The 22,354-nt window shown below is 47.1% G+C and overlaps 1 protein-coding gene across 4 annotated transcripts in view; it reads right to left on the bottom strand.

Annotated features, from left to right (window-relative positions):
• Window positions 1-14,595, bottom strand: part of GRIK2 (glutamate ionotropic receptor kainate type subunit 2) — a 432,204-nt gene extending 417,609 nt beyond the window's left edge. For 2 of the 4 annotated variants that reach the window (XM_083433428.1, XM_083433430.1), the window contains exons 1-2: window positions 14,375-14,580; window positions 7,348-7,896 (exon numbers count right to left, since the gene is read on the bottom strand). In XM_083433428.1, the coding sequence (XP_083289554.1) occupies window positions 7,348-7,462 (115 nt within the window). In that variant the 5' untranslated portion in view covers window positions 7,463-7,896; window positions 14,375-14,580. Of the gene's footprint in view, window positions 1-7,347; window positions 7,897-14,374 lie in introns of all 4 variants that reach the window. The other 2 variants (XM_083433429.1, XM_083433431.1) reach the window with 2 other exon arrangements.
• Window positions 14,596-22,354: the final 7,759 nt, after the last annotated feature.

Raw genomic sequence — 22,354 nt, forward strand, 5'->3', positions numbered from 1 at the left:
AAGCCAGTGCCTCCTTTGGGAAGGCAGTATGAGGGATGCGGTTGGCAGGGGGGAGAGATAAAATGTTGTCAAGGGTCACTGAGAAAGGCCTTGAGGGCCAAGTGTTGGACTGTCCTGCTTTTGACTACAGGCAATTCTACACTATTCTTTTAAAGCACATTCAACGTATGTTTAAGAACATAAGAATAGCTTGCTGGGACAGGCCAATGGCCCATCTGCTCCAGCATCTTGTTCTCACAATGGCCAACAAGATGTCTGCAGGAAACCAGTAATTCTGGATTTGAGCACATGAGCACTCTCCCTTCCTGTGGTTTCCAGGTATTCAGAAGCATTGTCACCTCCAGCTGAGGAAGCAGAGCAGAACCATCATGGCTAGCAGCCATCAGTAGTCCTCTTCTCCATGAGTTTAAAGGACATGGTTTTCCCCAAAGAGTCCTGGTAACTGGGAATTGCAGTTCTATGAGAGTGAAATTACACTTCCCAGGATTCTTTGGGGAAAGTAATATGGTCAAATGTGCATTGAATGTGATTCAAGTGTGTGGTGTGGATCTGCCCTCCAACTCCCATCATCCCTGGCCATTTTGCTAGGGCTGATGGGAATTGTAGTCCAAAATGTCTAGCTTGGGGGCTGTATCTCTTAGTGTTCTAATTGTTTCCACCTTACTAATTATAGCTCCTCATTTTATAGTTCTGCAAGAGCTAGTATGTCCTTCTTTGGCTGATACAGCCAAATGGGATGAAACATTGACAGAATTTGTTCGTGTATCTCAGAGCAGATATTCAGGAGTACCATTTTAAGTTTCAGCAGAGTGGCAGGGGTGAGAGAAGCAATTAAACAGCAAGTTTCAAAAGCCTTCTCATTGATATATTTAAAATTAAATATGAGTGTTTAAAGAGTATTTTTGATGGTGTCTAAGACATACCCAGGGATATGAGTGCTCCTAAGCAATAACACCATAAAACATGGAGATGCCAGAAACTGCATAATGTTGAAGGGACACCTAAGCAACAAAAAGTGATGAGCAAAAATGGTGATTTCCTTTCTTCCTTTGCTTTTTACTTCCTTACTCAAAATGACTGTGTCTGTATCATTATTTTCCGGAAAGTGTAATAAATTAAAGTAGAAATTTGACTCTAGGGACCTGACTAGGATCAGAGTTCAGTAAAACACTCTTGATACAAACATGCATCTCAAGACCCTGAGAAACCACACATGATACAAAGTCCTACTGTCTCTTTTTGACAAGAAAAATGGCCTTCAGCTGCCAATATTATGCCATTCAAAGAAGGATGAAGATGAGGGATTAAGAAAACATGCACCATTTTGTGTCTGCAGTCTATATATCACTTATTCTGACTCCCATTGAAGGCAGTAGGAATCATGAGTCTGAGGACTGTAGGCTGGGTGTGGGGAAATTTTCCAGCAAACTGCATCTTCAAGTCTTAAATATAGTATGCATTCAAAGATAATTAGCATTTGGATTAGAGTAATGTTAACTAGCTGAATCCCTAAAGGCTACATCTGAGGTCTCAACTGGATCTCAAGGCTTCTTCAGAGTAAAGAGAATGCATAAGTCACAACCAGCATGGAATTGAAGGTTATGAAGTCCTTGTGCTAAAAAATTACAAGGCTTCACACTCCTCTGATCTTTAGGCTACCCTTAATTTTTTGCATATATTTACAAAAAGCAGACAGAAAGGCCCAATGAATATCCCCAGCATGGTAACCTCATACTACAGAATAGCATGAATTGCTTATCTCCTTGTATGCAGTTTGTATTTTAGAAAATTAATAGTATGGCTGCATGACAACAGCTTGCTACTAGGTTCTGAAGAAATTTGATTGAGCTTAACACAGAGAGTAGTCATTCAGTTGGAAAAAGCTGCAGCTCCCAGGGAAGGGCAGGAAAAGGTCTCCTCAGGAATAAAGAAACCTGATTGGTTAGTTTGCTGCGGTGGAGAAAGGCTTTCTCCTTCCCCCAGTTACTGCTCCACACCATCAAAGGGCTCAGTCTCCACATGAGTATACTCACAATAACATGAGAAGAGCCTTCTGGACCAAGCCAATGGCCCATCTAGCCCAGTATCCTGCTCTCACAGTAGCCAACCAGGTGCCTGTGAGAAGCCTACAAGCAGGACATAAGTGCAAGAGCACTCTGCTCCCCAATAACAGTACTCTCAGAGGGCAATATTACAGCATGGGCTCCTGTTTGAATGCTCTACTCTATGCCATGCTTTCAACTATTGATTAATCCATTATTCTTTGTAAGCTATCTTTGAGGGCCATTTGACCATGTGCTAGGTATAAGTACATCCTTAAATACTGTAGTATAATAGAAAATGCCAAAGCGAGATCTAAAAATGTGATTGTGTGTACACCAAATAAGAAACAGGCAGTACTCCAAGGAGCTACTAGGTGTCCTTTTCATTATTACACATCCTTACTGGAAACTGTTTGATTTTCCTGTTTGAAGCAGTGATGCTTCCACTGCCCCTCTGACCTGTTTCAAATTTTTTACACACAAAAGACCATGAACCATCCACATGGGCCCCCAGAGACCTTCCCTGGTGCCCACAGGATGCCCTGCCCCTGCCCCAATTAAGCTTGAAACAAGCATGCTCCAGTAGCCAATCAAATAGGTTGTGGTGCATACCTCGTTGCAGAGGGCCTGTGGTGCCTGTGATAGTTTCCCCAGTTTGCCAATGTGTGCACAGGCCCCAAAGTATGGCAAACCCCTGCAGCAGACTGATTACTGAAGTTACTGTTCTAATCACTCTTACCAGTGGGAACAATGAGATTTACTGTTAAGTAGGGCAATGCTGTGGCCTAAACCACAGAACCTAGGTCTTGCCGATCAGAAGGTCAGCGGTTCGAATCCCCGTGATGGGGTGAGCTCCCGTTACTTGGTTCCTGCTCCTGCCAACCTAGCAGTTCAAAAGCACATCAAAGTGCAAGTAGATAAATAGGTACCGCTCCAGCAGGAAGGTAAACGGCATTTTCATGCACTGCTCTGGTTCCCCAGAAGCGGCTGAGTCATGCTGGCTACATGACCCGGAAGCTGTACGCCAGCTGCCTTGGCCAGTAAAGCGAGATGAGCGCCGCAACCCCAGAGTCGTTCGTGACTGAACCTAACAGTCAGAGGTCCCTTTACCTTTTCCTTTAGGGCAATGTTTAATCAATTAATTCATTAAATTAATTGTTTAAAAGGTTTTTCATAAACTAAAAATATTTCATTCTATTAATCAGGAGGAACAGGAGAGATATTTTTTTAAAATAGATAGATAGATCTATGAAGCTGTAAGTGGAAAGCACAATCTTAAAAGGATCATTCACTCTTCTCACACACACACTAAAGAGAGTATGCCTGTTCCAAGATGGTGGCTACAGCAACACTGATACATCTTCCAAAAGCAAAAAACCCCACAGTTTCCTATATTCCTCAGAGCTACTGCTTTATTCATATGTGAATGCAGGCAAATTTAAACATTTTTCCAATGGAATAAAATGTACATGATGAATTATGTTGTCACTAATCAAGAGGCAGCTCAAGTTTTAAGATATGCTTTTAAGATGGAAGTGCAAGTCTTGCTTGCACCCTGTGATGCTCATTTAATTTGGGGACCTGAGTGAAGCAAGGAGCCCATTGGATCCTTCTAATCAAACCAGCAGGCAGAACGTACACAGTAGTTACCTGGAAGAAAGTAAATATATGTTTAGGTTTGGCGTCCCACTGATTTCAAAAGGAAATTTCTTCCAGAAGTTAAACTACTATGGCCCAAAGACTCAAGAATATAGAATTCATTAAGATATACAGTTTGTAGAACTGCAAATCCACATAACAAGAAGCTGGATGAACAAAACAACTTTTCCATAGCGAGGTGCTCAAAAGAGAGCACAGACCAGGACGATCAGAAACTCCGGGAACTGACCGTGGTACTGAAACGATATCCTAGTGTGTTGAAGGCAGTGGAGCTCCCCACTAAGCGTCCTTCTGTGATGAGTAATTATTGGACAGATCAATGTTAAGTAAATGTATTCCTTAGCACATTGAGGAAGAAAAAGACCTTCCAAAAGCTTAGCTTAGATTTATAAAATCAGTGAAAGTCCTTTGAGATACGGGTATGCAGGCCCCCATAGCTATGCCCCAACAGAACATTTCTGCATCCGACGAAATAAAAATCTATGCTTCCGATTTCCACCTTATTTGTTTAACACAGGGAGCGTCAATGCGAGATTTTCACCGAAATCTGCAGCAAGGCTCCTGCAATGACCCTCTTATCGGCCTCTCCTCTCACTGTGCAAAGTCCAGAACACAAAAGCCCAGGAATCTCCATTGAAGCCCTTTTTTTAGGTCTCTCTCCCTTCGGGCAGACTGTAAAGTAAGAAACTTGCCTGCTTATCGCTAGATAATACATTTGTGCAGAGGCCGCCCGCCACAAACTTGGCCGTTTGCTTGTTGTGCCATCATAATGAGCTCCAGCAAACGGAGTCAGCGACCCAGGCAAGCTCTTCCATTATATCGCTTGGCCTTGCTGGGCCCGAACTGGTTGAACGCCTCTGATGGAGCGTTAATTACCAGGTAGCAACAGCTTCTCACAGATTGTGATCAACCTAAACTTTCGCGCGTAAAAGAGGCAACAGGGAAAGGGACGGATACCCCGCGGGAAATGCCAATCACAGTAGCAAGAGGTGAAGAGGGTGCGGGGTTTTTTGCTGGTTCTTGATTCCCTTCTGGTTCCAGAGAGGAGATAGAAAGCGGGAGCCGGTACAACAGCGGTTGAGGATCTCAGAATCCAGCTCCTTGTCACTCAGCTAACCCCCAATTATTTCTGTTTTCCATCATCTCTCCGAGTTATGCCTCTACACGCATACCACCCCCAAGACACACTGGAATGCCTCGATAAAAGCCATCAAGCATTTCCCGGCAACATTAGGCGATGGGCACAGCTGGCAATCAAAGGCCTCGCATCTCACGCAACCTTTGCTCCCTCCCTCCAATAAAATGTAACTGCTTAGCTGGCGGGGGGGGGGGGGACGGAGGACGGGACGAGCGATAAACTCTGCGATTCTAAACCTACACGCGGTCTTTAGCACTAGCAGATTATTTTTTGGAGGAAGCAGAAAATAGTTTGGGAAAGAGAGAGTACCAACCTGTTCCACAATCCTGTTAAAATGAAGCAATGGGATTTAAACTGATTTCAGACACACACACATTTGACTCAGTGGGATTACATGGTTCTAATCCAAGTATGTCAAGTGCACAATTGGGCCGTTACTTTGGAAGTAGTATATTCCTTTCCGTCTAAACTCTAGAGGGATTGATAGGTGCCCAGAGTCTACGTGTGCCTTTAGAAAGAGGGGGCGTCACCTCTACTGTCTGATCGATCAACAACGTTCTTCTAAGTCAATGTTTCATTGGAACAAACTAGCACTGGGGGGGGGATTCCCGGGCAAGGCACCTTCCATTCACTCAGAAAGCATCTTTTGGGAAAGGCGTGAGGAACAGCGCCTTGACTCTCACAGCCCAGCGGTCATAACCAGGGACTCGTGCCTCCTGTCACAAACAACAGACAGCTCCCCGCTGCTTTCAACGAGCTACAGGTCAGACTTCCCTGAAGTTCAACCCCCCCCCCCCGACCATCTTGAGTTTTATTCAAAGGAATCCAGGCATTCCTGAAGATGGTTGCTAAGAGCAACGTGCATTAAGAATCACGGGGGGAGGGGGCAACTCAGAATCCAGCACAGCTGATCAATACCAACCCGCTGCTTTTGGAATCAGGACCGACCTCTCTTACGACACCCAGATTTATTTCCTCCGGTTTTAAACAAGCGAAACCAAAGAGTCCCTAGGGACTCCACCGGAGTGGAAATGTTTAATGATGGTTGGCGAGAAGGATTGCTTCTATGGGAAATTAAGGACGCCTCTCGCTTGGGACAGCAACTCCCCGCGCTCTCGCCACCCTCCCCTGCCCCAAGCCTCATCCATATCTCACTAGTACTTTGGTCAAACGCCACGGCATGAAATCCAGAACTGTTCAGTTCAACATTGGCTTCAATGGGATTACACACTCTCTAGGACTGGGTCGTAAACACCTGCAAGGTTCGCTGCTTCCTGCTCTTTGTCTGCTTTAATTCTCGCCTAACTTTGGAATAACTTTCCTCGGACAACGTTGCTCTGGGAGATTCACAACAAAACCCTGACCTTGCAGCGTGGCTGGTGGACACCTTTCTCCTCTACCCTGACAGTCCACATTTTTGGGGTCAACAGAGATGGTTAAAGGACAGCTTATAAAGAAGAACTGTCGGGGAGCAAGTCTAAGATTCAGTGGTGGCATCTGAATCTCCGGCACGCTCCTGAAACTTCGAGCGTTTCTTTGGCCACGATCCATCAATCACTCACTCGGAAAACACTCTACCAACCCCCATGGAACAAGAGTGGCGTGTTGAGGGCAAGAAACTTCACCCCGTGATCCACAACCCGCCTTGCGGCCACCTACTCGCGAGTAAACGGGTGTGCTCGAAGATCATTCTGAGCGGAAGTTACTCCATTGACTTGGATGGGATGTGGATGGCACCTGTAGGCATCAGTCACGCTTCTTTAAAAGCAGGACATTTGGCTTGCGTGGTGCGTGGATCGCACTCTCTGAGTCAACGAAGAAATCATTACCAGCTCCCAGTTCTCTGATCATTTGAGGGGGTCAGGGGTGGGGGCTAGAACCTGAAAAGCAGTTTCCTAATTTCCTCTGTTACCAAACGGCCTGATCCCTCCTAATTCAAAGGCCCCTTAACTGCTAGTAAACAAACGTTAAAGGAGACACAGTGCCGGAGAGACCTTCCTTCCAGGACTGTGGTCAGCAACCTTGCCCTGGCATTTGGCATCTCTGTGGGCAGAGACTGCCGGGCTGAGGATGGGGTGGCATTTGTGGCAACTGCCAACTGTGAACACAGCAACGGCCCTCCAGACCCAGAGGCTTCCCACCCGCACTGTGGCAACTCCAAAAGAGGCAGCAACAAAGCAAGCTGGGTTTAAGACCAGCCCAGACCCGCCTTGGTTGGGGCGGGCACTAGTCAGTTCCCTAGGATTATCGAGACCGGGGCGACCGCGCTCTGCTTTGCGGCCGCTGGGAAAAGAAGGCGAAGGCGAAGGCTGGAGTTGGCGCCTTAATACAATCGGGAGGAGACAAAAACATACTCGTGTTAGCCCGGAAGTAGCTCCATCACCCACCCACCCGCGTTTCCCCGCTCCTTTCAACCTGCCCCCTCCTTCCTTGGCAAAATCCTCGGGAAACATAGAGATGCCAGCAAACGTTACGGGGGGTGGGGGGAGGGAGGGAAAGCCGCCTTACCGAATCTCAACACATGCGTGGTTCCTTGGGAATATCCAATCCACAGTAAGCAAAGCAGGAGCCGAATGGTGCCTCTGAAGACTGGATGAGTTAGAATCGGGGAAATAATCTTCATGATGTTTCCTACGCACACACGCGCCGCTTTTCCTCTTGGCCCCCTTCGCTTCAAGCGTCCGCTTTTTGTCCCCCCCAGCAGCGCCGCCGCCGCCACCACCAGCAGCCGCCACCAGCCCCGCCGCTGCGGTCGGTTTCCACGAGCTTGCGGAGCCGCGGAAGTGTTTGGCCCGGAGACGCGATCACGGCATGGTCACACCGAAGGGAGAGGCTCTCCGCTTCCCAAAGCCATTAGCAATCCCTGCATGATCTTCATTCACTGCGCCAAGGAGCAACCTTCAACTGCAAGGAATGGTGGGACATCCATGGTCGTCGGGCTGAGCGCGGGGCGGGGAGAGGATCCTCGAGAAATCCAAACACACACACGCACACACGCGCACCCGAGCGCGCACACACGGGCAGGCATAGGCAGGCGCCGTGGCCAGTCGGGCGAACCTAGGAGGCAGGCGAGAAGAGATGGAGGGGGGGGGGAGAAAGACGAGGAGCGGGTGGGGGAGAGAGAGAGAGAGAGAGAGAAATCAATCGGCAACCCGAGCTTGCGAAACCGCTGCCGAGCGAGAGGCGGGCACTCGCCTGGCCGTTGGGCTCCCCTTCTGCTGCACTGCTGCACGGCTTCTGACGCGCAGCCAAGATGAAGTGCGAGAAAGCGAGAGAGCTTGTCTTGCCTTAAGGCTGCCAGCCGCACAAGCCTTCCTCGGGCCTCTTATGCAACCGATCCCATCGCCTCTTGGAAATTATTATTATTATTATTATTATTATTATTATTATTATTATTATTCCAACTTGGCTGCATGACGTGCCTAACATTCTGATGGTTCTCTTCCAATAAGCTCCAGCCGTGTTCTGGGAAAGGAGCAGAAGGAGGTCTGCGACTCCGTCTGGGTGTCCGATCTGAAGCCCCGGGAGTTATTGGGCAGAACGCCCATGGAAGGAGATTGACACGCACCAGGCTCGTAGCCCTAGTTAAACCCAAAAAGAATGTGGTTGGGTTGGTGCCTGGCTCAACTTCAGGTGTTCACAATGCTGGCTCCTCTGAGCCCAAGCCCCCAGTCTGGACAATGGTCCGTCAGCACAGCCCCAACAGAACTACAGGGGAACTAAGGGCAAAGTCTTGAAGTGGCTGCGGATCTGTTTCAATACAACCAAATTGCATGCTGCAATCCTAACCATGGCTACTCAGAAGTAATCCCCATTGATTTCAGTAGGGCTTACTCCCAGGTAAGTGGAGTTAGAATTGCAGCCTTTGGGTGAGAGAGACAGATACTATCAGTATTAATTTTTGAATGGCTGGCTGGGGAGACAGCACTCCGTTTAAGAGCTGGAGGTGGGGGCGATGACGTTATTATTGTTTCAAAACATATCCACAAACAGGTTTTTCTTCTTTCCATGTGTCCGGACATTCTCATTCACTTTCTATTGTTTATGCCCATCAAATGCTCATTTCCTTCAATAGTAACTTTATCACTGACTCACTAAACATCTAGGTTAGGACAGGAATTGTTAGGATTAAAAATTTATACTCCGCTGAAGGACCTACACAGTGCACCCAGAAATAATAATGAGTGGATGAGATATGGATTATTTTTTCGAGACGTCCCTCATTTTTAAAAATATATGGCTAATAGCATTGCGAAGGCTCTCAGTTTTAAAATGCCTCCCCTTTGGGGGGGGGGACAGTACTTACAACACAACTGGAATATACAGTCTGTTGAAATGAAAGCTTTCTATTTCCCAGTTCCAAAACTATTTACTCCCGAGTAGTACCACTAATATATAAGGACTGGGCTTGTGCCAGTGTAAGTGGTGTGCAGTTTGTAGCCTTCGCTGGAGCAGAAGATATTTGCCTTCTTAAGTAGCTATCGTTTCAATCACTTTGCTTCAACTACCCACTACCACCACCACCCATTAAAATATTTATTCACTAGTGTCAATGGTGGCAGATTCCCCCCTCCCTTATTTTCTACACAAGGAGGGGGAGGTTTAAAAAAGTTTAAAAGTGGGGGATTTGAACCTTTGAGGAGTCATTAAAACACATTGGTAGAGGAGAAGCCAGCATTTTATATACCCCTAATGGAAAGTCTTCCATGAATCAGACTACTAACTACGTGAGACAGGGTGGGGGAGATCATTCCTATTATCGCCATACGAAAATGAATGGAGATTAATCTTCTGTTTGGAGGCTAGCCCACTTTAATGCAGTAGAATGTCTAAAAGAGAGATTCTATCAATCAAGACGGCCGAGATCTTATTTAAGTGAAGCATTCACCTATACCTGCGGGAAAACTGACTATATATGCAATTGGATCTAGGACCAAGTTCTCTAGTTCCAACTGTATCAAGAAATAGACTTACTTACTTCCGATCCTACTCACTGGTCTACCGGGACTTACTCCCAGGGACGTCTGAATAGAATTGCGGCCTTAATGCATCTATTTTAATTTGGACCTGTGACTGTCAGAAGCATGTGCTATAGGATGGATAGCAAATCCGAGTAACTTTCTATTGTTACAGGCACTGACATTCCTCTGCACACGTTTACTTCAAAGTGCCGACTGAAACCTACCTGCTACTAAGGGATGGCTAAACATCGCTGGGTTTTTTGGGTTTGTTTTTTTAAGATGCAAATCTAACTCCTGTGTCAAAAACAAGTATCATGAATGGCTACTTCTGCAGTCTAGCAGGCAATTCAATCAAACGATCTGACTATACTGGAGCACTTGCAGGGAGAAAGAAGTACCTAATGCTGAAAACAAGGATATCTAGCGACTCCTTCAGTGTGCAGTTGGAATATCTCGCCGGCAAACGTGCCTTTGAGATAGCCTGTTTCCTGGATTTGCTGCTCATTTGCTTTACTTGGAGCAAGATCAACTGAATAAGAGAGTGTGCAACCCAGTTTCTGAGAGTATTAAGAAGTGTCTTCATACTTTAAAGAACTGATATAAAGCCTATCAGGTGTCTCTAGACATGAAGACATTGGATCACTGAAAACTATACAAGTTCAGGATTTAAAGCTGCTCTTTTATTTTATTTTTAAAGCGTTTACCATTTCCACTGTAAGCTTTGGCTTACATATCAGCTAATACTAGACTTGAGAGGGAATCTCTTGTTAAAGCGGAAGGTGTTATTCATCTTGTTTCCTTCCCCACCTCTTCCTCCCAGTCACCTGCATTTTAGGAGGTTTGCCGCATTGTCATCCAACCAGAGAAACATCGAAATAAGATATTGCAATTTTTTTAAATCTTGCAACGTTCGTCTTCGCCTCCAACCCTTGTCTGATGCAGAAAGGTATCACCACCACCACGGACAGCTACCGAACTTGTACTGAAGAAATTTAGTAGAAGAAACGGTCCCTCTCCTTTTCAGAACCACGGACAGCACCACACTCCTTTAATGGATTTGGCAACGAGGCGCTTATATCTATGCATAGCAGCGTGTATGCATTTTCCTGTCCATTTGGACAGGAAAATAAATTATCCCCCTCCCAAGGCTTCAAAACAAAGAGACAAGCAAAATATTTCAAACCTGCAATCTGACTGCATAGTTCAAATAATTCAATGCAGTCTCTGCCTTGATTATCCTCGACTGTTTTGATTGTCTTACCTATATTTTATGAAAACTCACTTCCTTTCAGTGTGCTATAAAAAACCCAAACCCGCCAGCCCTCCCGATCTCTGTTCTTCAATGCACAGTTATACCACAATGCATGTCTTTGGTCCACCAACTGTTTAGAAAGTACAGAAAAATCGACTGGCCACATTTAGGGCAGAAAACCACCTCCCACCAATGTGAATGGCTAATGGCTGGTTGATTGTAATGGTTTCGAATTGCTCCCTGAGGAGTCAGGCCTTTTCTGAAATATATAATTAATTTTGGAAATTACCATCTCCATTGCCCTTTGCTAAGTAAGGCTGCAGCTGGCATTTCAGTCTTTATTTACCAACATCTATTTATCTATCTATCTATCTATTAACAACACTGTGCATTATTAATTAAACACACACACACCAGAAGTACCCAGAGTTTCCCCCTTGGCATTTTCCTCAACATAGTCCCAAGGTTTAAGAGCTTTGATTTTATGGCATTTCGCCGAGGAAGCTGATTATGACTTGGCCTGTTAATATGTCTCTTTTCTGACAGTGGTTCCCTGGAACCTATTTAACTGCGACCCCGCCCTTCACCACCAGAGAGTTGCTGGGGAGAGGGAGCTTTAAATACTCAATTTCCTGTTGTGCATCTTGATTTACTCTACCTCTTCGCCATACGTTGTCTAGCAGGAACATCTTTTCGCTATCCAAGGTCACAGCGCAGGTGAAGTGGAAATGAAAATACATATATCAAGCACGGAAAGCTGGATGGCGAATAATATGAAACCAGTCTAAAAACGCATGCCCTGGATAATAAAGCAATTCTTCTGATGCAGTATTCCTGAATAAGCTAAGAGTTTCATTGGCATTAATTGCACATTCACTAATCTGCTTCCCCCACGTCAGGTTTCTTTAAAAATACTCTTTCTACTGGAAGGAGATTTGAAAGCTTGGCGGGGGGTGCGGAGAGGCTTCCTAGCTGCAGGTCAAGGTGATTTCGTCTACCATCTGGTTCTAGGGATTGGGAGAAGGGCCTTGGAAAATTCAATTTCCCCCTCACTGTTTGAAAGCTCTCAGTGAATTTAGACAGGGCCTTTGACAAATGTTGACTCTTGAACTTCTATTCCCCACAAGCAGCCCTACTCCAACAAACAGGCCTTTTAGTTCTGCCAGCTCCCATCAGATTTCTTATCCTGCTGTTCTGAAGAAAGGCCTGGGTGGGTTTTTTGCAACACCTGACTAGCATTCCGTGTGTGTGTGTGTGTGCGCGCGCGCGCGCGCGCAGACATCTCTTGCAGCTTTGCTGAGCTAAGCTCATAGTAGGCTAAGCTGGGCCTCCCTCTGCCCCCACCTCCCCGCGCGCCCTTTGCCAAAGCACTCAAATGAATGTTGATATTATCAGTTCAGAAAACACATCCCGGCCCACTCCTTCACTCCCACCAGCAGCCACTAAAGCAAGAGGTTCCCCGGTTGCCGGTTATTAGCGGAGCCCAGATTCACAGTCCTGTTTCTGCTACGCCGATGATTAATGGGATTTTAAGGTGGTAATTAATTTTTTAGCTGCCGAAGAGACGTGCATCCTAATTAAGGAGCCGAGGATATGATAGATTTACTTGTTCAGGCACTTTTTGGACTTCACAGCGGTGCACATCTGAGCATATTTTCAACCAGCGAATGCAAACATTTATGATTTGGTCCATATATCACTCCTCCACCTCCGCCACCTCCTCCTGATGTCTTTTCCCCACCCACCCCAACTAGGCTTTCACTTCACAAAGTTTAAAGGAATTTAAAAAGCTTTCCTTTATCCTTCATTCTTTGCCTCCCTCTATTTTTTTCCTATTACATTTTACAACCATTACTAATTACACAAAGGCACGTTTCTGTCTAAGGGCGATTTCCTCGGGGAAGGGGCAATTCGGCCTTTAAGGAGAGTTTGCACTAAGGAAGCCGGTTTTGTTTGTCCCGGTTCGTTCTTAGATCATCAGGAGGAGCCTGGGGAATAGGACTGTTGTCCTGGCAGTCTAAAACCCCGATCTACAAATCAATTAAACAGGAATGCCTGGCTCTCAGCCAACTGGGGGCCGGCTGGCACATATACAGCCTAGACAAGGCGAAGTGCCTGGACTGAAGCCAACCGAGTCCCCATTGGTTTCCACTCAAGTTCTTCAGCGTAGCTGCTGGGTGCTAGCTCGGACTGGGAATCGGTTTCAAGCCCTTGGGCTTAATCGACTTGCGAATCGGGGGTGGCAAAAGAACCAGCATCTCTTTTTCTTTGACACCCAAAAAACTGCAACCCACCGACTTAAGAAAGCCCCCTTGAAATTGGCATGGCTCTGTGGACTCCACGACCAAAGGGTACTACAACTCCGAGGCATTCCCCAGGGCTAGGCAAATGGGAGTTGTGCCATTCACAGTACCCATGGGCTGCGGATGGCACCCTAAGCTCCCTGGTTAAATGACAAGTCTCTCTGTGTGTATGTATTATCTCTCTTCCTTCCCCCCCACCCCTTTCCAACTGGGCGATTTGATGTATTATAAACAGACACACGTCGTTGCTATGGAGAAGAAAAGCTTTCGGATCAGGGTGGGCACGGAAAAGAAGCAGAAGCAGAATCGCACCGCCTCAAGCTCCGTTTTTGGAAACCTCGGAGACTCCCCTCCGAAGCTCCGGAGGAAGGGAGAGCGTCTCCGCTTAGGAAAAGGCAGCAGGAAGCTTCCCGCGGTACCACAGGCTGTTGCGAAAGACCAGTTTTGAGTGCGGGGTGGGGGGTGGGGAGAAGTGTGCGACCCCCTTGCCAAAGCGCGAGTGGAGGCGATGGATAGGCAAGCAGGCAAAGTTGCATCTCCGTCCTCCTAGCCACGTTTCATTGGGAGCCCTACGGTTTCCCGTTGAACTTGCTGCAAAGTAAGTGAGCTCTTAGCCTGGCATTGAGAGAGGAGGAGACCCAACTGCCTTAAGAGATGAATGAGATAAACACCGGGATGAAAGATGTGGCTGGAAAGGAAGACAGATGCTCCTTCCGTCGGAGTTTCTGCTCGCCCCGTCTATCTTCTCGCCCGCCTGCCTAGCTGTGCTGGGGAGAGAGATCCGGGCAGCGCCCAGAAGTGCCCGCCCGCTCCCTCCCATCCATCCACCCACCCATCCCGATCGCTTCGAGGTGCTGCTGCTTCCCCTTCGCTCTTTTTGTGGCGCCTCGCGTCCCAATCCTCAATAAAATGAAATAATTCGTCTGTGAAGTATCTCTAAGCCCAGAGATCTAGCTCCACACACAAAGCGGGAGATGGATGTTTTGGCGTCCCAGGGCAGATCGGGGAGGTCTCCTTACCTTGTCCGCTGCTGCCCAGGGCGACCGGGGAGGAGAAAAGTCAGCGGAGCTGGCTTTGGACGGGGCTCTGGGGCTGAGGAGCCGAGGCGGCGCGCCGAGCTCACTGGAGAGCCGCAGCCGAGCCGAGCCGAGGCAGGCGGGCGAGCGAGCGAGCGAGCTAGAGCGAGAGACACGCCTCCTGCCGGGAGCTCCGCGCAGAGCCCGTTAAAGGCGCAGCGCCGCTTTTCCCCGCCGCCTTCCTGGGCACCCCCAAGCCCAAGGCTGGAGCCGGCAGGAGGCGAAGCCGGCCGCAGAGCAAAGGGCAAAAGGACGGAGTCTGCTTTAAAGCCAGCCCAAGCCGTCTCTGCTCCCACCCAGACCCCACTCCGCAGCGGATCCGCCTCTCCCAAGGGCCCCGGATCCCACACACTTTCTTTATAAGAGCGACCCGTCGATCGCCGGTCTCTTTTAAAGACCCCGGTTTGCCCTCGAGCAGCCCAGGGCTTCAGTTCAGGCCGGCAGCATTCTGCTACGAAACGAAGAGTGCGCCTCGAGGCCTGGGCAGAGTGCGCTTGTCACCCAACGGATTAACCCCCGGGATTCTCAAGGATGTGGCTTCCTCCAGACAACACGGCGCAGGAAACAGGGGTGTCTCCCTCGAAGGCAGTGGGACTTGGATCGCAATACCTCAAAGTAACTGTGCTCTGACCGGACGACCGCTCTCAACTTTCTCCAACCCGCGCGCCGCATAGTTTTCGTTCCCAAATCTGAAGGGAAATGAGTGTCCTAAGCAGCGCACGATCGGGCCTTTTCGCCACCACCTTGCGTGAATGAAGCCGCTCCCCCCATTGAAAAGCACGTCCTGGTGCCCACCACCTTTTACATTCCTGCTACCACATCCTACTAGGCATACAGCGAGGTGAACGCTCAGAGGAGGGCGATAAAACGGCGCCGATGAAGAACCAAGACCTGTTGAGTTTGCGCCTGTGGCGCTTGGGGTTGACAACTCTTTGGATGCGATGGAAAAGCTCCCTGGCAGCAGCTGAAGAAATGGGGGGAAATAGGGGAAGAGCCTCGGGGGTGTGCATGTGTGCTTGCATACAGAGAATCATGAGGACTAGTGACATTTAATAGCTTATTAGCAAGATCTACCTTCCTCCGGTCTGTAATGTGCGTTCAAACGCCTCTTTGCCCGGCAGGCAGTGCTATTCTGCACAATGGCTCGGGGTTTTTTTTCCGATTGGCCAACTGAACCTCATCACCACCACCACCCACCCACTCCCCACTAACTAACTACATAATCTGCCGCCACACATCACCCCCGCCCCCCACTTGTGGGTCAGAAGCTGTAGGTTGCACACCTCACCTCGCTCCAAGGAATTCCCCCCTCTCCTTCACTGTTTATAGGAAATGAGCGGTGTCTTCCCCCTGCCTAGCCTTGAGGTCCGCCTTCCATTAAAAGACCGTCGTGGAAATCCCCAAGCTGTCCTCTGCGCTCGGCCTGCGGCAGCCGCAGCTCAAGCCTCGCCTATTGGCCCTTCTTCGCCCGCACCCCCCTCCGCCCCTCTTGCTTGCCAACCGGCAATTCCCACCCAGGGAATTGCCTTCTGATTGGAGAGCTCCGAGGGAACCCGCCTCTCTACACCAGGGGGATTCTCTGGCAACTCTCCTCTCTCTCAGGTGAGCCTAGCGGGCGGCTGCAAGTTCTCCATCTCCCGCTCGCCTCTCCTGAGAAACCTTTGCCTCCTCTCCACAGAGAGGTGATCCTTGAAACTGGCAGAGCTAGCAAGCGGGCTGGAACGCGGAGGGAACGGAGAGCCCCGACGGCAGCCGAGGCTTCGCCTTCGCAGCTCCCTCGCAGCTGAAAAGGCTCCTGTTGACAGAGCAAACAGCAGCCTTGTTGTGCGGCGTCGATAAATAGTCAAAGAAACCATTGTGGCTGCGGGAAAGAGGCGGCGCGCCCGGAGAGCCGCTGGGCTCGGGCTGCTGGCTGTGACTTGCAGCTTAATCGACCCCGGGGCGGGCGCTGATGACTCCCCGGGGCGCTCCCTCCGTCGCCAAGAGGCGGGGGGACACACACGGAGCAATTAGTTACTCGTTTCCTGAGGGAGGGAGGCCAGCGCCAAGCGCCCTCACGAAGCTTCAGAGGCAAGATCTCGCCAAGAAATAGCCCTTCTTTAGCAGGAGATATTAAGGAAGGAAGGGAGAGAGAGATGTCCCCTTCTAAGCGAAATATTCCCAGAGAGAGAGAGTCTTTCACACAGAAAAATCGGTTTGTTTTTAAGAGGCTACAATACTACGTGTGTGTTTCAGTATTTTGCTGTAAGAGACGCACAGGGCAAGCCCTGTGGAAGTGGATTGTGCTTGCATTGACCCTCCTTTCTCTTCCTTCTGGAAAACAGATTCCCACCCATGTCTTCTCCTTAATGCTGCTCTTGAAATGTACCCTGGTACCCTCTCCGGACCCACTCAGTTCAACCCTTGGCAAGGAATTGGATAGTTCTGGGACTGGATTACTTGGCCTTTGGGATCATGAGCCTACCATCCAGGGAGACTAGCGCTAATTAACTGAAAAGCATTTCTAAACCACTTAATATTTTGAAACCTCCAACGATGTGCAAAAAGACAACATAAAAGCAATAAGACAGTATAATGAACACAACATAAAACAGCAACATTGTTATTTTAAAATGGATGAAAACAGGAATTTAGTAATAACAGGGTCAGGTTTTATAGGAAATCCTGAGCACACACAAAAAAGATGTCTTTGGGAGACAACTGAAGCACACATGGCAGAGGGAAGAGCAATCCACAGGGCAGGAGTGATGGCAGAAAATTCCCATTTGCAGGGCACAGTCCTGTGACCCTCTTTATTTGCAGTAGCAGAATGGAAAAAAAACATCCTAGTGCTTGCTTTTCTAAATGGAGCCTTGCGCCAGTGCAAGGGATCCAGTGTCTATTACAGAATTATCTATTACAGAGCAAAGGCTTTGTGCCAAAGATTTCATTGGCTACAGGCACCATACTACTGAAGAAGAAAGATGTCTATGGTCATATCAGGGATGGAGATACCTGTGGCCCTCCAGATGTTGCTGGGCTTCAACTCCCATCAACCCCAGGGAGCATGGCCAATGGTCAGCAACAAGGGGAGCTAGAATCCAACAACATCTGGAGGGCCATCCCTGCATTGTATCAACATTTCGCACTTGTTCCCATGGTTTGACTACCCTTGCTTCCAACTGCTTCACATACCAAACCCACTTGATTCAGTGAGGAGCTAGTGGAGATACTAGAGAGGGTCATAAATGATGCAGTACTTCCCCCTCCCACTTGTATATGTATTTTTAAAACATTAACATTACTATTCACGTCATTCAGAATATGAAGATGCAAGGAATCCAGCATGCTGAATAATTTACTTTTGGTGACTTAAGGGGATTAGCACTAACGATGAAGAACAAAATGGCATTTTCCATACAAGTCAAAGGATAATTTCTTATTCCAGTGATAGAAAGAAAAATACTCATTTCTAGTCGGTTTCATAGAATATTCTTTGCATCTCCGCTTCTGCCTTCTCTCATGTGGGCAATCGCTTGCTGCTGATGCAATCTCAGATAGTTAGATTCTGAAACAGGATAAAGATGCAGCTGGACTAATTTTGAGGAGCTCCTCTCTTTCCAGCTGCCACCCCAGCAGTACAGTTGACTTTCAAAAAGAAAAGAGCAGGCAAACACAATGATGAACTCAACCCCTTGGCCTGCATGTTTTAAAAGTCAGATAATAATAATAATAATAATAATAATAATAATAATAATAATAATAATTTATTTGTACCCCGCCCATCTGGCTGGGTTTCCCCAGCCACTCTGGGTGGCTTCCATAGAAACCAAAAAATACAGTAAAATATCACAGATTAAAAACTTCCCTGAACAGGGCTGCCTTAAGATGTCTTCTGAATGTCAGGTAGTTATTTATCGCTTTGACATCTGCTGGGAGGGCGTTCCACAGGGCGGGCACCACTACCGAGAAGGCCCACTGCCTGGTTCCCTGTAGCTTTGCTTCTCGCAATGAGGGAACCACCAGAAGGCCCTCGGCGCTGGACCTCAGTGTCCGGGCAGAACGATGGGGATGGAGATGCTCCTTCAGGTATACTGGGCCAAGGCCGTTTAGGGCTTTAAAGGTCAACACCAGCACTTTGAATTGTGCTCGGAAACGTACTGGGGGCCAATGTAGGTCTTTCAAGACCGGTGTTATGTGGTCTCGGCGGCCGCCCCCAGTCACCAGTCTAGCTGCCGCATTCTGGATCAGTTGTAGTTTCCAAGTCACATTCAAAGGTAGCCCCACGTAGAGCGCATTGCAGTAGTCCAAGAGCATGCACCACTCTGGCGAGACAGTCCGCGGGCAGGTAGGGTCTCAGCCTGCATACCAGGTGGAGTTGGTAGACAGCTGCCCTGGATACAGAACTGACCTGTGCCTCCATTGACAGCTGTGAGTCCAAAATGACTCCCAGGCTGTGCACCTGGTCCTTCAGGGGCAGTTACCCCATTCAGGACCAAGGAGTCCTCCACACCAGCCCGCCCCCTGTCCCCCAAGAACAGTACTTCTGTCTTGTCAGGATTCAACTTCAATCCACAGCCACAGCCTGAAGTCACATGCTAGGTCAGCTTTAACCAACATGGTTCCCTCTCCTGGTGCCTTGACCTATGATTCCTCTCAGCCAAGAGCTGTACTTCAAAACACCTGAAAGGCATCATACTGGCAAAGACTGGCCTAGGTACTACCTGTGATCACAGAAGTTGCAAATGTGTTTTGATTTTAGAATTCAGAGATCAACCAATGTCAATCAGACATAGCCATGAATACTACGAAGCATAAACACTTCAGAAATCATATGATGAGAAGCATACAATGGAATGCCTGAAACGTCCTTCAAAGCCAGAGGAGAGAACTCACAGGAGTTCAGATTTTCAGGAATTCCAATGAAAGATGCCCAAACCACCAGAATGATCAGGGGTAATGGTTTATTAAAGAAGGGTACGATGTTACAGCTAAAGTCCAATGGCTCCCTCCTTGCTCCTGCTTACAGCATTCCGTGGGACAGACTCCACTGCGAGGAGATGGCTTGTCTGCACCCAAGTAAAAATGCACACAACCTTTGTAAGCCCAGGCAGGCTATGTCACATGGGAACACAGGTGGTTAGTATTAACCATTGCCTGGGATCCTTCCCCTCTAGCTATGCCAGGAGCCTGTGGATACATGAAAGTGTGTGAAACACAGATGCGCTCGGTGCTACAGCCAATTAGGTGGGGGTCATCTTGACCATCAATATGCTGCAAGCAGGGTTTTCAGACCAGTTCACCTTTTTGGGTCAACACAAATGCCCCCCCCCCGCTAGCCCCCCCCCCAACATTTTACTGCCCAAGAACAGATGAAGTAAAGACAAATCCTTTTGTCTAGAATGTGTTTGCCTAAATGATGAGTAACCATCAGCCTCCACTTTGTGGGCAATCTTTGAGGGATCAGCTATCAGTGGTGGGCAAGGCCAGAGAAAAAAGTGGAACCACCAATGTCAATTTACCTTTTTACAGTAGGCTAATTTCCACACACACACACACATTTTGAGCTTCCATATTTTTTGCCAAGCAAAAGGCAATATCAGAGTTCAAGAACACATTCTAAGCAAGCAAAAGCACTCAAGTGAAGAGGGGTATGGGGTGGGAAGAGTAGGTGAAGTTAGGGAGGGGATGTGGTATAGGGAGGTTCCTGAGGGCCAGGTAAAGAGACTTGGAGGGCCACATTTGACCTCTGGGCCTATGGATCCCAAGCCTGATATAGTTCCTAAGTTTTCTTTAGCTCCTACACTCCGCAGTTAAGATGCCTGACCCTTGTACTTCTGTTTTTGTACTTCTCCCTGACTCCAGTACAGAAGATCAGACTCTGCACAGTAACATGATAATGGATAAGAGAAAACCTGCTTGGTGCAATCAACGCCCAATAGAAGCCCAGGAAAAAAAGAGCTTGGGAACTGCTCTTAATAGTCTTTTGTTATCCCTTGCCAAAAAATATGGAACAATTAATACATTGCAAGCTCCCGCTCATTTTTCTAGAAAAAAAGAAGTATTTCTCCAGTGTAAGGTTTTCTTCACAATTTAATTTAATAAATGGATAGTGTATAGATTAAAAAGCAACTCATTTGTGAGACAATGCCAAGCAGAGAGAACAATCTGGATCCAAAATGGGAAAGTGCATTTCTAATAATGGGCAAACCAAATGCAGAGCTTTCCACTTTAATTTGCTGCTGGTTCCTTTTTTTTTCTTTTAAAAAAGAATACTTTTATATAATAAAGAATATAAAAATTTAACCAGTTTCTCTGACTGCATCTCTCATTCTGCATATTGCATTCCAAATGTTTGTGCTGGGAATGTGATAATATTTTACATCAGTGAAGGACATCAGTCATTTATATACCAGGAAAACATATACATACCAATCTCTCCTGACTTTATAGATTGTCACTTTGCTGATCACAATTTCAGAGAGTATAAAGAACCTTTGAAGTCAACAGGAATAATGTTCTAAAATTTTCAAAGGAGCAAAGGAAAAGAGAAATGGACATCCAAATCCACAAAGTATTTTAACTGGAACAATTTGATTTAATTCAATTCCTCCCAGTCAATTAAAACCAAATGCTTCACTGGACTGTTTGCAGACTACAGCCATTCTGTATGCATGTTGTTTCATAAGATTTCACTTGCAGCATTAGTATGAATTTTACTGACAGCTGATTTTTTAAGTATTTGTTGCAGGCATGAAGAATACTACATTGTGACATCTTCAAATACTGTTAAAAGTTAAGTTCTCTGCCATATAAATACATCATACTTACATACATGAACTCTATTTCCTTCCTCCCTCCTTTGTTTTTTTTTTTATCTTGATATTTTATTAAGGATTTTCTTGTTATGTGACTCTCATTAAGAATAAAATATAAAGCATTTGGCAGTATTGTTACTGCTATCCACTGGAATATTCAGGTAGGTCTGGGAAATATTCCTGTCTGAAACTCTGGGAAGCTGCTGCCAATCATAATAATATTGAGCCATATGGAACATTGATCTGTTATTCTATGGTAGCTTCCCATGTCCCCAATAACAATCTGACTCCCACCTATACTGTACCTATGCACTGTGACTGCCCTGAGAGGCAGATCTTAGCTGGTCTTATGATATCTACAAAGGCAAAGCAAACAAGCACATCATTAATTGATGCTATCACTAGGCATGCATTTTGATGTGTTTTCATGGGGCTCTGAAATGTAGATATAGAGTGCTGCATATAAGGTGATACCAAACATTCAGCAACAGTGCAGGCCCTGGTCCCTCATGTAATTGTATCACCTCAGATGGCATCACATTTAAATAATGATCCATATGAAAATGTTTCTTTTTGGAGGGGGTGGGGAGAAATGTGAATCTCTTCTATGGTCTCGAGAGAAAGCTTGGGGTCGCAACAGAAGATGAAGTAAGGTGACCTGAACACCCCACAGAGATTGTATCTAGGTTTTCAGACAGATGGCAAAGGATGCCGCACCTTTCCTCAGGGGGCAACTGGTCTATTTCAAAATACAGTGCATACAGGCTCAGAGAAAAATCACACAGACCCGGACATATCTTTTAACCCTATTCTGGGGCAGAGGACAGAAGTGGGGAACTACTGTGGAAATCAACCCAGCTTGTGGCACTTTTATGGGGTACAAGAGGCTGATAGTGCTTTCCATTTCTTTCTTGCATTGGAGCTGTTTTGTATGCAAAGATGGAGAGGCCACCAAAACCCCCTACAATGTGGTGGTACCCCAGTCAGTACAAAGTCCCCATCCCAGTGTCTCGGAATGACTGCCAAGAATGTCAGGCTTTGATGGCCTTCATTTGGTGCTATCTATTGTTTGACACGGGCCTCAGAGAGACCATTTAGCTCAGTAGTATCTCCTTTCCCCCAGGAT

Source organism: Podarcis tiliguerta (assembly GCF_965153285.1).
Source record: "Podarcis tiliguerta genome assembly, chromosome: 3".
In the NCBI taxonomy this organism is placed as follows: Eukaryota; Metazoa; Chordata; class Lepidosauria; order Squamata; family Lacertidae; genus Podarcis; species Podarcis tiliguerta.